The sequence below is a fragment of the Ranitomeya variabilis genome, chromosome 6 (genome assembly GCF_051348905.1).
Source record: "Ranitomeya variabilis isolate aRanVar5 chromosome 6, aRanVar5.hap1, whole genome shotgun sequence".
Classification (NCBI taxonomy): Eukaryota; Metazoa; Chordata; class Amphibia; order Anura; family Dendrobatidae; genus Ranitomeya; species Ranitomeya variabilis.
Genome location: NC_135237.1, coordinates 334431124 through 334447800, shown reverse-complemented (window position 1 = coordinate 334447800; position 16677 = coordinate 334431124). Strand labels below are relative to the sequence as shown.

The following is a 16677-nucleotide window of genomic DNA, read 5'->3' as shown; positions in this document are numbered from 1 at the left end:
CCTCTGCCCGTAGCTTTGGGATCCGGATCTCAGTGGACTTGCGACCGCCTGGGGTCAGCAGCTAGAGTTGGAGCTGAAGCATTTGTTGCTGGAGCTCGCGCTCCCGCTGACGATCCTTGCGCTCATGCTGACGTTCTGCCATGAGAGTAGCGTTGTTGGCTTTGTCTCTGGCCTGGAGAATGGCCATAGCTGCTTGCAGAAGGGCATCTGATCCTGCTTGGCTGGGGTGGGCAGTTGAGGGGCAGTCCACTGCAGGATGGAGCATGGGTGGCCTCTAAGTCTCTGGCCATTTGGCAAAAGCTCTGCTCATTTGGGAATCGTGCACTTTTCCCAAGGGCGAGGGCCGCCCTTTAAGAGTAGAGGAAGATAATCTGGATAATCTATGGGGCCTGAATTCATAAATCCAAAATGAAGTCTCCTTCGTCTCTCACACATTGTTAATCGTTTGCCCTGATCAACGTTTTCATTATATTTTCCTTCACGCATGCGCATTTCCAGTTGTTGTCATGTCACCATAGTTTCGTCACATAACCGGCGCATACTTCCGTTCAGCGCTTGCGCATTGTCAACTCTTTATCCCTATGGGATTTCTCCATTATTTTTGTTGTTTATGCATGCGTCTTTCAACCTGTTCTCTTGTTGCTATGTCATAGTCACATGCCTGGCACGCACTTCCAGCTTGATCCACCGCTGCTTCCCCGATAAGCTTCACAGCAATCCTTGTTGTTAATTTGTTTTACTAATGTTTATATGCGGTACTGGAGAGCAAATTCCCCAGCCCCTGACAAAGCCACTTTAGGTGGCGACACTCGTCCGGCATTTATCCTGCTCTCTTGATGAGATTTTTCTCAGGCATGACCACTAGCCCACCTTTATCCTGGGAGATATTGTAGGATCTTGGGCATTTCTTCCTTTTATTCAGGTGAAAATTAGATGTCCTTTCCTCTGATTTTATTTTGGACATCTCTTGTCTGATAAGTACCTTACGCTCAATTTGTATCTGTTGCTTATTTATGCACTTTATCTTGTCATGTATGCATTATTTTGAATCTGATTATATCAGATTTTAGTATTATTCTGTTTCATGGGATCTAATTGAACATTGTTTCTAATCAATCAGCTGGACTCACACTTGATGTTTTTCTCTGCCATTTTTAGGAGTTTGACTTTAAACTTCCCTATTGTTACCAAAGTGTAGGCCATTGATTATGCTATTCTTCATATCTTGGCTATTGCCTCAGCATATATTGTCTATATAATCTTCCATGTCCCATGCATAATTAGAGGGTATTTTTGAGCTATTTTGGTGTGCTGATCATGATTATTTTTATTGGGATATATTAGTATGTTTATTCCCTTATCCAGCATATTGGTTTAGTCTTTCTTGAGGGCTGAAGCTCTATTATTATGAGCATTTTTGTACAATATATATGTAATTTTTTGATTTTTTAATGTTTTTATGCTGTGTTTTTTTGTCTTTTCTATTGTACCTAATAAAGTATTGTGATTATTCAAGGTGATCCCTGTATTCATGGTCTGTAGTCTTTTTCTGTTTATGTTCTCATTTTGGTTGTGACAGGCCTCAGGTGTATCCCTCTCCATTTAGTGGTGCCTTCCAACACCTGTTGCTGCTCTTTGGAGACCAAACATGGTATTGCTACCTGGCTTCTACCAGCCATTTTGCCTAACTCCCCACCCTGGGGTGCTAGAATGGATCAAGACCATGGATGATGTTTAGCTTGTTCCCGAGATCTCGAAAATGTAACTGGTATGTGGCTAGGATTAATAATAACTCCATATTCTCCTTAAATCTCTATATGTAATTTTATTGGTCTGGACAAAGCAGTTATACAGTGTGGGCTCCAAAGGAGGTCATCCTGGATGAGCTTGGATACTAGTTGGTGTGGCTGAACCACCTGCTGAGCCAGGTGTCCTGTTACCGCTGTTCATGCTGAAGAGGATTGTAAGCTGCCATTAAATCCCCCAATATTCTTCACAGGAGAGTTGGCTGAGATGACTTTTACTGAACAATTGGTCAAAGCATTGTGCAGAAAAAACATCCAATGTGTATGGCCAGTTTGACATCCACTGCTTGCAGATTATGTAGCAAGATCTCTATACAGAATGGTTGAATGGCAACATTTCAACAAAAAATTACAGTAAAAGCAAAGTAAAAAAAAAATTGATCCTCCAACTGCACTTTAACTGGTTTATTGCTTGCACTTAGCAGTATCCCAGGAGGAATATATAAGGAGAATTTAGTGGAATATGCAATGTTGGCCATGCAGAAATTGCGCTTTCATGTTGTAAGATACTTCATTATAAAGCAAAATGAGTATTGACTTTTTAATGGAAAGGCTCTGTTCATATTAACTTCATGTATTTCTTTTTTCATTTTTAAACAGATCTCAGTGAATCTTGATGGCGCCTATTACAGAATTTTTGCAGGAAGAAAACGATACAATAGAATAGACTATCAATGTAGTGTGAACAGATTCTACCTCAGTTTAGCAAATAATTCATGAATCATGATATGTTTACATGTAGACATTTTGATATAGATTTTATTGCCATAACTAATTGATAAACCTATAATTAAGCTTGAGGATGACTGTAAAGAGTGAAGTTTGCACAAGCAACTTTATAATTATGTTCGTTCAGGAGCTCCAACAATATGTAATATTGTCCCTGCAAAAGATAATAGAAAAATAATGAACAGCTAAAATAACAGTAAGATTCCAACTTTTTTATGCTGTGAATTAAATTGTGGATAGATGTAAAACTATGAGCATTTGGTTTACAATTATATGTAAACAAACTCATGGCTGTAAATTAACCTGGAGCTTTTTAAATATTTTAATATGCCGAGATTCAGTTAGGTTGGTTTGACGCAATCTTGTTTGACCCAGTTTTCAATGCGTAATGCAATTATTTAAAAAAATGTAATTAGATCTTTTTAGTAAAACTAGCAATTGAATCCTCTAATCATTTAAGAGGATTTTCGATTTTACCAAAATAAAGCTTAAAGAGGACCTGTCACTAGGTCAAAATTGGGAAGTTTTTGTTCCATTTATTTTTTATCCACCATACGATTCCAGTTATATTGTCCATTTTATTCAGTGCAAAGTTTTATAGTCTCTATGAAGAGGGCCTAGTCTACAGAGTAGTAATTAAGACACAAAATTAAAGTATCATGTGATCCATGCCTTCTTAATAGAGACCTGTTATGATCGTGCTCACACATTCACATGGGTAAAAGAAAAGGGAAAGAACTACCCTAGAAAGAAGCCACACCTGTACTCAACTGGTCCCTGAACATACTAGAAAAATCCACACAACTAAATATACCTCATCAGACCTAACTCCCTAAAAGGCTGTCAAGGGGTTTCTCCTACCTTCCAAGGAATCAGAGAGTAGGCTGCAATACAAATCCAACAAACATAGATAAAAGCTTGCAGGGAGACAAAAGAACCCAGGGTGAGAACCTAAAACACATTCACAAAGGATAGTCAAGAATAAATAAGAACCCAAAAAAACCAAACAGATCCCGAATCGTGGAGAAGAAGCAAAAGGTGCTGGGAAGAAGAACCCACAGATTTGCAGCAGGAAAAACAACTGGGGTTTACCAGACTTGGTAAATCCTAGCCGAGGAGCTAGAACTCCAAACACCAATCTACACAGAAGTATAGCCAGCAAGTGAGGGAAGTGAAAGGTGAACATATAAATCCCATCCCAAAATGTGATAAGACAGAGGAAGGGAAAATGTAAAACACTTGGAGAGAACCCACACAAAAAGGAAAACAAAGACAAAAGAAACCATCAGCATTTGGACAGAGATGAAAAGGACTGTAGCCCAGCAGAGAAGGAAACCAACCACGCAGCTAAAGATCACTGCATCGAATCCCAAACGGAACCTTACAAAACTTTTAGAATTAGCATTAAAAGATCCCCATCTCTGGACACTGACAAAAATTAGAATAGTCAAGCAAACAGTGGGAATAAAAGAGCAAAAACTAGCTACTTTTTTCTTGGCGACAAGTCCTCTTTAAAGCTAAGGGATAAGTACCTAGTGACAAGGAAAAACTCATGAATATGTATAATATATGTATAATATATGACATTTTATTGGCAAAAAAGGGGGAAATGGGAGACATACATGTAAACCAAATAAAATCATGCAAGGAGTCCCAGACCTATCATTCCATAATAACAAGTCACCAATCAAAGTAAGGTGAAGAGTACAGCTCAAATAGTGTTCATTTCCAAAAGTAATGGTAATAAAAGACTCATAGGAGAAAATATATAAACTAGTTACAGAAAATATAACAACTAAGTACAGAGCCAATGTAGAAGAAGCCCCTGGCAGCAGTAATTATAAAAAATACCACATATGTTGGAACATGAAAGGAGTCCCAGTTGATAGTGAAAACCAAGACTAATAATATATCAAAAAAGCTCCAATAAGGCAGATAAGACAAGAATCCAACAGAGAGGGGGTGACTGTTAAAGGATGTACCGGCAAGACCAATGTTTGCATGGGAAAGTATATATTGGTAAAAGAGGGCTAGACTTGAGGCGGCACTATGCCATAAAATGCATAAGAGTATGAAGAGAGTTGCTTCAGCTCTCAAAAGGATACCATTAAATAGACACTGGTGGACCAGTCATAGATAAGGTATACCTACTGACACCACCAGAAGGGGTATAAGAAGCATGGTCAGGTCTGGGACATGACTCCATGAGTATGGCAGTGTGTAGCACAGCTTCATCAGGGGAACTGTAGTCTGTGTTGCCAGTTAGTGCTTATATAATCAACTAATTAGATGGAATACGTAATAGATGGAATACGGTGTTCAGCATGTAGTTGCACCACAGAAGTGGAAGTAAGGAGAGTGTGACTCATTATGCCAAAGAGGGCAGACGTCTCTGCCCTCAGTAGAGAGGTATGCATGTGTCGCAGGTGTATGAAAGCCGGTATTAAATCCAGCTAGTGGGCAGTAGCATTGTAAAACAAGTAAGCGCAATAGTAGTGAGCAAGCTCCCGGGAGGCAGTCAAAATCATATAGCCTGAATGTAAGAGAGTAACGCAAGCAAAATCTCAAAATGGAAACAGTTATGTCAGCAAAGTAATAATATCCCAATGATCCATGTCTGGGTGGGGGCGGGGGCGGGCCCATCCAGTGATGGAGCAAGGACTTAAAAGATAATCAGCTAAAAATCATAACAAAAAATATATTGAATATCTGAAATCGCCATGAATCCGGGGGTATCCGTGGTTATGGTAGGTAAAATATTGTGAGACCCTAAAAAGATAGGATAGGTCAAGAGTGGAAACTAGGTATCACGAGGACATTCCCTATATCCAGGACTTAGATGAAAAAATCCTGTATGTTGAATAAAAAAAGACTGTCCACATTGTATAGCACACACTGAAAGATGTAAACATATAATGTGGAAGGGAACACAAAGGTTACCCCGCCCACCATGTGTTGCACTGCAACACCTATGGTGGTCAAGATTCAATTTATCTATAGAGATGATCATTGTGTTCAAAACATTCTGAGTAGAGATGAGTGAACTTGTTTTATGAGGAGAGGGGGTGTGTATAGGCCAGAGGATCGGCAGAATGTACCTTTAAAAAAATTGACTTAATATGTGTACATTATGTCAGGCAATCAGGGCGTAGAACCCATCCACAACGTCCAGACACAAGGGCTTCTGTCATTGGCTGATGAAGTAACAAGTCCTTCTCCATATAAAAAGTGGATATGTTTTGCCGGCATCATTTTGTTAGTTTAACAGCACAGAGAGCTTGCTCCTGCTGCTGCTGTTGCAAGTTATCATATAGTTAGATAGGATCCTGTCCTATGTGAAGTTGGCCTTCTGGCATCTAACTAGTTTGTGCTAATAGTGTTGTGCAGGCAAGAGTCCACATTTCCTACTCAAAACAGTTTGGGCTAATACTGTATTGCAGTCAGGACTCAGGAGGTCACATTTACTAATCAAAATTATTTGGGATAATATTGGAATCCAGGCACCAGGCCCCATTTCCTAATTGAGATCACTTGGGCTAATATTGAGGTGCAGGCATGAGGCCCCATTTCCTAATCAAAATTGTTAGAGCTAATATTAGGGTACATGCATCAGGCCCCATTTCCTAATCACAATCATTTGGGCTAATACTGTGTTGCAGTCAAGACTCAGAAGGCCCCATCTACTAATAAAAATCATTTGGGCTAATATTGGGGAACAGGCAGAAGGTCCCACTTCCTAATCAAATCGTTATGGTTAATATTGGGATGCAGGTCCCATTTCCTAATCGAAATTATTTGGTCTAATATTGTTGTGCAGGCACACTATCTCAGAGCATAAATACTGATTGTTCATTTAGTGAATCAGCTGGTTAAAAGAGGAGAAAAATACATCCAACATGAGTGGGAGAAAGCGAGCTCATGGTGGAAGGGGGAATAAGCTTGGTGTTCGATGTGCACATGAGTTAGCTGGTAATGTTACTGAAAGCTCTACTAAACAAACACCGGCCCTTCAATCCAAAGACAACTGACAACATCTGTTATCGGACTTGCTACTTGACTCCCTTTCTTTGGAAGCTACACAGTGATATGCTGTGTAGATGAGAGTCAAAAAGAGCATGTGCTCCAGTGGATAGCAATTGCTGCATCAAGTGGCCTCCCACCTCTTCTTCCACCTTAAAATCACACACAGTACAATTCTCAGGAGTGGCACTACAATTACCCTTGTTTCCCCCACATCACAACTTTCCAACTGTCCGACTAACTGTGAGGAACCACAGATGGGTGATTCTGCACAGCTGTTCACACATTCTATTCCATAGGCATCAGAGGTCTGCTCCAAAGATTCACAGAGGAAAGCACCTGCACCGATGCAGAAAATTTTTCCTGTTGGATCCGGGACTGGACAAAGTAGGTTCCGAGCAGAATCCAGACCCTTATCACCAGATGTTATCTCCCGGGGGTGAAGGTGATCCTGATGAGACTCAGATACCAGAGGTATATGGACTATACATGGACTGTACTGTGCTATCTGGGAAGGAAGAGGACAAGGGTGACTCTCATAGTGAGAAGTAGGATAACAGAGAGGATAATGATGAGGTTGTAGGTCTCACTTGATGTGGACCCAAAGGCTCAGCGGAGTGGGTGGAGAAAGAGGAAGGCAAGGAGGTTACGTTGTGGCTTCCTGCACAGACATGAAGAAATGTAGTCACAACAAGCACTGCATTCTCAGCCACAACTTTGGCTGTGGCCAACAGTGGTCGTGAGTCTGCAGTTCACAGAGGCTGCAAGGGTTGCATAGCCTGGGCCTTTTATGAGATGAGACTGCAAAGGATAACCCAGCTCACATTATCTGCCATCTTTGCAAAAAATGACTCAGTAGAGGCAAAAATTGCGATAATTTGACTAATGCATGCATGAATCACCACATGCGCAATCAACATGCCTTAGTGTAAGAATCTCACTGAACTAAAATGTGGACTAGTGGGCCTCGCCAACCACTGGCCATCCCATCAACCTCATCTGCTGCTTCTTCCTCCTCTGTCACTCACACAGGTCTCTGGCCTCAGAACCTTCACTTCTTTATCCCTACAGTCAGGGTGAGTGACAGCCCGTCGGCTATTATGGAAGTGGACATGACTGCTGTTTTTGTGTCACCTAGCACACCACATCATTCTCACACCATTTGATTTGTGATGTTCCAACACTGTGGAATCATACTCTGCACATGTTGCACAGATGAAGGACCTGTGCACCATTCTGCACAGTTTCGAAATGGCTACTAAGATGGTTAGCACTGATGATGCCATCATTAGTATCACTATTCCGGTCTTCTACATGCTGGCGAACACTTTGAATTGTCTGTGGGAGGAGGTAGTGTCCCAGAGGAAGAGGTGGAAGCAGAGGAGGATGTCTATCTCTACTCTATATTTCTACATCCGGACGGTCGTTACACAGATGGATGCCATGAAAGAGTGGATTACAGCGATCGAGGATGGCTCATGGTACCAGACAAACTGTTACTGAAGGTGCAAGAGCAGAGGAACAAATGGACTTGGACCTTATGGAAGTTCCTGAGCACCTTCTTGCTGCACTATCTGAAACATGATGCCCGTATCATTAGGATTAGTGTTGACTACTGGGTTGCTATTCTGTTAGATCCATAGTACTAGAGTAAATTTTGTCAGATGCTTCCCCCCTGTAAAGGGTCACACGCATGCTGGAGTATTGAAACACACTTGTAGACAATCTTAAAAAGGGTTTGCCCCAAGACAGCAGTGAGGAACACAGTGTGCATCACAGTTATAGACTTCCAACCTTGGGAACGTTGAATCATCAATGCCAAAACATTAACAGCAGCAGTGTAAGTGGCATAAGAACTTGCTGTGAGTCGTTTCACACATATTTTAGACCAGCCCGTGCACCAACAGAACAGAGTACAAGTCTGACACATTGTGAATGACTGGAGAGGATATTGAAGTAGTTTCTCGAGCTCAATATCAATACCATCAGGGGGAATTTGGATCCTTTTGCATTTTGGTCTTCAAAAATGGAAGCGTAACCTGAGCTCGCCTGTCACGCCTTCAAGGTTTTGTCATGCCTGGCAGCTAACGTTCTCTCAGAACTTGTCTTTAGCATTGCTGGGGGTGTCCTGACAGGTAAGCGCATCTAGCTGTCCCCTGAAAGTGTAGACGGCCTAAATTTCATCAACATGAACAAGTCATGGATAGCCAATGATTTTGCACTCCATTCGCAGACTGGGTAGACTGGGCGATGATGTTGTTTTTAGTCTGATGCATTGATCTTGCATTATTGCAGTCTGTGACACCTTTGTTGTTGCTACTGTGCCTCAGTTGCCACTGATGCTACAAACATGTTTTTTTAAATATGGAGACTCAAAGTTGGGATTCCAGCTGGTGGGTTGCATGTAGTAAAAGGAGTCTAAGAACACCATTATGCTTTTTCTACTATGGGAAAATTGATGCCACTTTAGTGGTGTGTGACAATAATTTTTGGAAATGTGGAGATCCAAGTTGAGTCTCCATCTGGTGGGTAGCCTGTAGTGAAAGGAGTCTCAGAGTGTGATATTTTTTTTTTTAATATGGAGACTCCAAGTTGGGTCTCCATCTGGTGAATTGCCTGTAGTGGGAGGGGTGTCAGAAGCCCATTATACTATTTCTACTCTGGGGATATTGATGTCACTTTAGTGGTGTGTGACAATAATTTTTGGAAATGTGGAGACTCCAAGTTGGGTATCCATCTGGTGGGTTACGTTACCTATAGTGGAAAGGATGTCAGAGGTCCATTATACTATTTGTACTCTGGGGAAATTGATGCTATTTTAGTGGTGTGTGGCAATAATTGTTTTAAATGTTTGCACTCCAAGTTTGTTCCTCTTCATGTGTGTTGGTTGCCTGTAGCAGTAGGGCTCCATACCGGCAGATGTGCACTTACTTTTAGTCAACTACCTGTGCTACTATCCTTACATTTTTCTAATGTTAGTGGTCTACCAAGCAGTAGTGTGCCTACCACACACACACTATTGAGTCACATTATGAGTTACCATGATGAAATTCAAAAAAATTGGATCCTCTTGCAATTTCAATTTGTTACTTGATTTTCAAGGAATCTAGACCTCAATTGATGATTTTGGTTTTCATTGACCATTAACATACCACTTGTTCTAAATGAATTACACCATTTATACCAGTAAAGATTTAAAAGTTGAAATCTTTAATGTGTCGAGATTAGTGTTGAGCATTCCGATACCGCAAGTATCGGGTATCGGCCGATACTTGCGGTATCGGAATTCCGATACCGGGATTCCGATACTTGCCGCGTATCGGATACCGGAATCGGAAGTTCTAAGATTCAAAAAGCAGAAATTCAGCCAATGAGATTGATTCCAAGTGTGGGCACATCCTGTTTAGCATGGAGGGCATGAAACTACTGGCAAGGCTGTGATTGGCTGGTGTAATGATGTCATGATGCAGTTTAAAAGTCGCTGGCGCCATTTTGCGATCACTCTGCTGTGAATTCAGTTAGTGACAGGACGCTGTTTGCTGACTGAGGGACAGTTTAGAGATAGCGATTTGCTTCTTTGTGCTTTCCAAAGGCTAATTTAGCAACCGCTGTGTTCACCTACTATTCACCTTGCTTTTGCCTTGTAGCGCTGTTTTCACAGCGATCTGCAGGGTCTGTGTGTGTGTGTGTGTGAGTGCAGCCCAGTCTCCAGTCTGAGTGCAGCCACATAGGCCATCCATAGTTGGTTGTATTCAGTTCAGGGAGGGTGGTTCATTGCCTCATACTGTTCCTTTTTTTTTTTTTTCCCAAGTAGTGTAGTCTGCTGCTAATTTATTCAAAAAAATCCTATTAGTGTCTTTCCACCCGTCTCCAGCTAATTTGTGGAAAAACACTACATAGGATAAAGTAGAGGAGGGTTTTTGGGCCTTGCAGCGCCGTTTACGGCTGTCTGCACGGTCTCCGTGTGACTGCAGCTCGCCCTGTAATCTGTGAGCAGCTGTAGCCTGGTTGTCTCCAGCTCAGGGTTTTTCACTGCGTCATACCGCCAAATCAATTTTCTTTTTTTTCAAAGTAGTGTAGTCTGCTGCTAATTAATTTAAAAAAATCCTATTAGTGTCTTTCCACCCGTCTCCAGCTAATTTGTGGAAAAACACTACATAGGATAAAGTAGAGGAGGGTTTTTGGGCCTTGCAGCGCCGTTTACGGCTGTCTGCACGGTCTCCGTGTGACTGCAGCTCGCCCTGTAATCTGTGAGCAGCTGTAGCCTGGTTGTCTCCAGCTCAGGGTTTTTCACTGCGTCATACCGCCAAATCAATTTTCTTTTTTTTCAAAGTAGTGTAGTCTGCTGCTAATTAATTTAAAAAAATCCTATTAGTGTCTTTCCACCCGTCTCCAGCTAATTTGTGGAAAAACACTACATAGGATAAAGTAGAGGAGGGTTTTTGGGCCTTGCAGCGCCGTTTACGGCTGTCTGCACGGTCTCCGTGTGACTGCAGCTCGCCCTGTAATCTGTGAGCAGCTATAGCCTGGTTGTCTCCAGCTCAGGGTTTTTCACTGCGTCATACTGCCAAATCAATTTTCTTTTTTTTCAAAGTAGTGTAGTCTGCTGCTAATTAATTTAAAAAAATCCTATTAGTGTCTTTCCACCCGTCTCCAGCTAATTTGTGGAAAAACACTACATAGGATAAAGTAGAGGAGGGTTTTTGGGCCTTGCAGCGCCGTTTACGGCTGTCTGCACGGTCTCCGTGTGACTGCAGCTCGCCCTGTAATCTGTGAGCAGCTATAGCCTGGTTGTCTCCAGCTCAGGGTTTTTCACTGCGTCATACCGCCAAATCAATTTTCTTTTTTTTCCAAATAGTGTAGTCTGCTGCTAATTTATTCAAAAAAATCCTATTAGTGTCTTTCCACCCGTCTCCAGCTAATTTGTGGAAAAACACTACATAGGATAAAGTAGAGGAGGGTTTTTGGGCCTTGTAGCGCCGTTTACGTCTGTCTGCACGGTCTCCGTGTGACTGCAGCTCTATCTGTTGTCAGTTCAGCCCCCAAAAAATAAATAAATAATAAAGTTCACCAAACACACCAGTTACACCACTTTACATTTCTGTAGGCCACATTAGCTCATATTAAAGTCTAGTCCACACTTTAGATAATTAGTGCTTCTTATACCTGTTAGGAGGAGTTGCTCAGGAATAAGCACACAAATCCGTTAGTACTTTTCTGCTTATCTTTATCAGTCAACCAAGATGAAGAAGGCAGTGAGTAAGGCACGGGGGCGTGGGAGCCGTCGCGGAGCAGGGAGGGGACGTGGGGATTCTGTGCCTGCTGCGGGCACCGGTGACTCATCAGCACCCACTTTCACCAGGCAACAGTCGTTCATGCGAAGCTTTGTGTCCGAGCGCCGTACACCGCTGCTGCGTGAAGAACAAATTGAAGCTGTTGTCGGATGGATGGCAGCTAATGCATCAACTTCCATTAGTGCCACATCCTCTCAGACACAGAGCACTGGAGAGCAGCCATCTGTCTCTTCACCACCTGCCAAATTGCCCAGGCAGACAGAGAGCCCAGGACAGGAGCCGTCTCTACTTCTGTTCTCTGAATCTCTTGGCTTGGAAACAGGGGGCCAGCCAAGCAGCATTGGAGAAATGGAAGAAGAGGCAGGGTGCAGTGATGCCCAACAGCTTTTTCTGTCTTCCTCTGAAGAGGCGGGTGGGCCAGTGGCTCCGGTCACCACATCGCAGGCCGCATCAGCTGATGATGACACTCAGGTGCCACTTACTGGTGCGTGCTCTGCTGCTGAGACTACCCAGGAGGAGCAGTTGGGGGCAGAGGGTAGTGTAGATGATGAGGTCCTCGACCCATCTTGGCGTGAGGGACAGGAAGGTGGTGGGAGCAGCTCTGAGGAAGAGATTCCCCGTACGGCCCAAAGAGGGAGAGGGAGGGGGAAGACTGCGGATCCTGCAGCCTCCGCTTTGGCACCCGTTAGGAGCATGTCTCTTCCAAAAGCCAAAAAGGGCGCTCCCAAGACTTGCAGTGCCTGGTCCTTTTTTGACACAGTTGCAGATGACATTTGCTATGTCAGATGCAACGTGTGTCATCAAAAAGTCAAAAGAGGGAAAAATGTCAGCAACCTCAATACCTCCAACATGTGGAAACATGTGCGCAACAGGCACCCGGCGGAGTTAGAAAAACACACTGAAGAGGTAGGCCAACCAACAGCGGCAGCTACCACCTCTTCAGCTCGTGTTGCCTCTTCCTCTACCTCACACGCAGCTGGTTCGGCGTCCTCCCAGGATCGCCGTGGAAGAACCTCTGCCCCTGTTGTCCAGAGACCCGCTGTAATTCCACCCGCAGCGCCACTTTCCCAGTCATCCACACACTCCCAGCCCAGTCTACAGCCATCGGTAGTACAGGCATGGGAGAAAAGGCGGCCTTTCTCGTCAAACCACCCACGAGCACAGGCTCTGACTGCAGGCATTGCCAAACTTCTGTCACTGGAAATGCTGTCATTCAGGCTGGTGGAGACTGACAGCTTCCGTGACTTGATGTCATTGGCAGTCCCACAGTACAATGTGCCCAGCCGCTTTTACTTCAGCAGGCAAGCCGTCCCTGCCCTGCAGAAGCATGTGGAGGGACACATAAAACACGCGCTACTGAACGCCGTCAGTAGCAAGGTCCACCTCACCACCGATGCGTGGACCAGTCAACATGGACAGGGGCGATACCTTTCCCTCACTGCCCATTGGGTTAATGTCGTTGAGCCGGGTACAGACCGTGCGAGTGGCGCAGGACGTGTCCTGCCCACTCCAAGGATTGCAGGAATCCATTCTGTACGCATTGACTCCTCCTCTTACACCAGTTCCTCAGAATCATCGCTGCAGGAGCCGTCACAGTCCACCTCCACATGGACCCGTGATGAACGTGTACCTGTTACGACCGACATGAGCACAGCCGTGGCCAAACGTCAACAGGCCATCTTGAAATTAATTTTCTTGGGGAATCGTAGCCACACAGCGCAGGAGCTCTGGAATGCCATCAAGCAGGAGAGCGATGTGTGGTTTGTGCCAGCGAATCTCCAGCCAGGCATGGTAGTGTGTGATAATGGCCGAAATCTGGTGGCAGCTCTGGGCCTCGGCAACCTCACTCACATCCCATGTCTGGCACATGTGCTCAATTTGGTCGTGCAGAGCTTTTTGAGGGACTATCCGGATCTTGATGCACTGCTGCACAAGGTCCGCCTAGAGTGTGCTCACTTGCGGCGTTCCAGCACGGCAAAAGCGCGCATTGCGGCTCTGCAGCGCCGACACCGCCTGCCGGAACATCGCATCATATGTGACCTACCTACCAGGTGGAATTCCACGTTACATATGTTGGAGCGGTTGTGTGAGCAGCAGCAAGCTGTAATGGAGTACCAGCTGCTTCAGGCGCAAAAAAGTCGCAGTCAGCGCCGTACAGACTTCACAACCACAGAGTGGGCCACTATGAATGACGTCTGCCAGGTTTTGCGTCCCTTTGATTATTCCACGCGGATGGCGAGTGCAGATGATGCACTAGTCAGCATGACTGTCCCCCTTATCTGCCTGCTTGAAAAATCACTGCAAGCGCTAAGGGATGATGTTGTGGAAGAGGTGGAGGATGAGGATTCACCATTTCCATCATCTTCTGGACAGTCAGCGCCACGTGGTTCCTCACAAACGCGTAGGCAGGGGACCGTTTGTGAGGAGGATGAGGAGGAGTCAATGGAGGAGGAAGACATCCGTCCAGAGGAGGGAGTTACACAATTGTCCAGTACTCAGTGTGTACAGCGAGGGTGGGGTGATGACGAGCGGGCAGAGATCACGCCTCCAGCAGGGGACAGCGTTTCTTGGGCAGTTGGCAGTCTGCAGCACATGGTGGATTACATGCTGCAGTGCCTGAGAAATGACCGCCGCATCGCCCACATTCTCAACATGTCTGATTATTGGGTGTTCACCCTCCTCGATCCTCGCTACCGGGACAACGTAGAAAGCCTCATCACACCGTTGAACCGGGAGCGAAAAATGCGGGAGTACCAAGACACACTGGTCAATTCCATCATCTTCTCCATTCCAACTGAGAGAAGTGCTGCTAGTGCATTCCAAAGCAGCTCAGTGCGTCCAGGCCGTGGTGGAGGCTCTGCACAAAGAGGGAGCAGAAGCAGTGCCTCTGCCCAAGGCAAGACCAGTATGGCCGAACTGTGGCACAGTTTTCTGTGCCCGCCACAAAAGTCTACACCATCACAGACGGCTCCAGTCAGCAGGAGGCAACGGTTCCGTCAGATGGTGACAGACTACATGTCTTGCCCTCTTGCTGTACTCCCAGACGGCTCTTCCCCTTTCAAGTTTTGGGTCTCAAAGCTGGATACATGGCCAGAGCTAAGCCAGTATGCATTGGAGGTGCTGTCTTGCCCTGCGGCCAGTGTATTATCGGAACGTGTCTTTAGTGCTGCAGGTGGTGTACTAACTGACCGTCGCATGCGACTATCCTCCGATAACGTTGACCGGCTTACTTTCCTGAAAATGAACAAGGCCTGGATCTCGCCGGAATTTGCCACTCCTCCTCCTGATTGAATAATTAGGTCACTGTATACGTTATCCAGGTCTCCTGTTGTGTTCATCTTTCTACCACCTGAACTTAAATTCCTGGGCTCCAACACCGCCAGTTGAGGCTCAGACGTGCCGTCTGCACAGTCAAAACATACGACCCAGTGTTATTGGGTTTCAGTAACGTCAGCTGATCCCCAGCTGTGTAGCCGGCAATGTGTCATGCGACCGCCACGCTGACACAACAACTGAAATGTAAGGGAATCTGTCCCCCCCCCCCCAAGGCGTTTGTTACTGAAAGAGCCACCTTGTGCAGCAGTAATGCTGCCCAAGGAAAAGGTAGCTATTTTTGTTTAGCTCCTTGCACACGCAGAACTTAACACTTATAAAATGTGTCCACTGATACCGTAAAACCGTCCCGGAGGTGGGACTTTCCTTCGTAATGTGACGCAGCCCAGCCGTCATTCCTACCCCCCCCGGCGCCGCGCACCGGCTCCTCAGCGTTGTTTTATTCCGTCCAGGAGCCTGCGCTGTTATGTTATCCCGTGGCCAGGCACACTTAGCGCTGCCCGTCTTCTGGCATCATTTGGTGTCTGGATGGCTGCGCCTGTGCGGCCGCGCTGGCAGAGAGCCCGCCTCGCAGTGTCTTCTGATTTAATCCCACTGGGGGCCTGGGATCCATGGACATGCGCAGTGCATATCTGAACCTCCACCTCTCACTCATTTCCCTATGGCTTCTTCAGACTGTTCGGTGTCAGCTGGTCCCTAACAGCATGCCACGGCCGTGACACCGCACAGTCTGAAGAAGCCATAGGGAGATGAGTGAGAGGTGGAGGTTCAGATATGCACTGCGCATGTCCATGGATCCCAGGCCCCCAGTGGGATTAAATCAGAAGACACTGCGAGGCGGGCTCTCTGCCAGCGCGGCCGCACAGGCGCAGCCATCCAGACACCAAATGATGCCAGAAGACGGGCAGCGCTAAGTGTGCCTGGCCACGGGATAACATAACAGCGCAGGCTCCTGGACGGAATAAAACAACGCTGAGGAGCCGGTGCGCGGCGCCGGGGGGGTAGGAATGACGGCTGGGCTGCGTCACATTACGAAGGAAAGTCCCACCTCCGGGACGGTTTTACGGTTGCAGGGGACACATTTTATAAGTGTTTAGTTCTGTGTTTGCAAGGAGCATGATGAAAAGAGCCACCTTTTCCTTTTGCATCTTTTGTGCTGCACAAGCTGGCTCTTTCAGCTACAAACGCCTTGGGGGGGGGTTAAAGGTTCCCTTTCGACTTTCTCAGGCTTCGGCCTACATTGTGTTCCTCTGCTTTTCCACCTGTCCCTGGGCTCCAACACCGCTAGTTGTTGCCTGGTAGTGCTGTACGCACAGTCCCAACAGTCGCTCCTCTGTTATTGGGGTTCAGTAACGTCAGCTGTTCCCCTGCTGTGTGTGTGGCAATCCCTCCTACCTCCTCCAACCTCCTCCTCCTCCACCTGTCCCTGGGCTCCAACACCGCCAGTTGCCGTCCAGAAGTGCTGTACGCACAGTCAACAGTCGCTCCTCTGTTAT

The 16677-nt window shown here is 45.6% G+C and overlaps 1 protein-coding gene across 2 annotated transcripts in view; it reads right to left on the bottom strand.

Annotated features, from left to right (window-relative positions):
• Positions 1–1817: 1817 nt before the first annotated feature.
• The window catches only part of LY86 (lymphocyte antigen 86), a 95927-nt gene continuing 81067 nt past the window's right edge, over positions 1818–16677 (bottom strand). For both annotated transcript variants that reach the window (XM_077267653.1, XM_077267654.1), the window contains one exon: positions 1818–2688. In XM_077267653.1, coding sequence (XP_077123768.1) covers positions 2596–2688 — 93 coding nt within the window. In that variant the 3' untranslated portion in view covers positions 1818–2595. The remainder of the gene's footprint in view (positions 2689–16677) is intronic.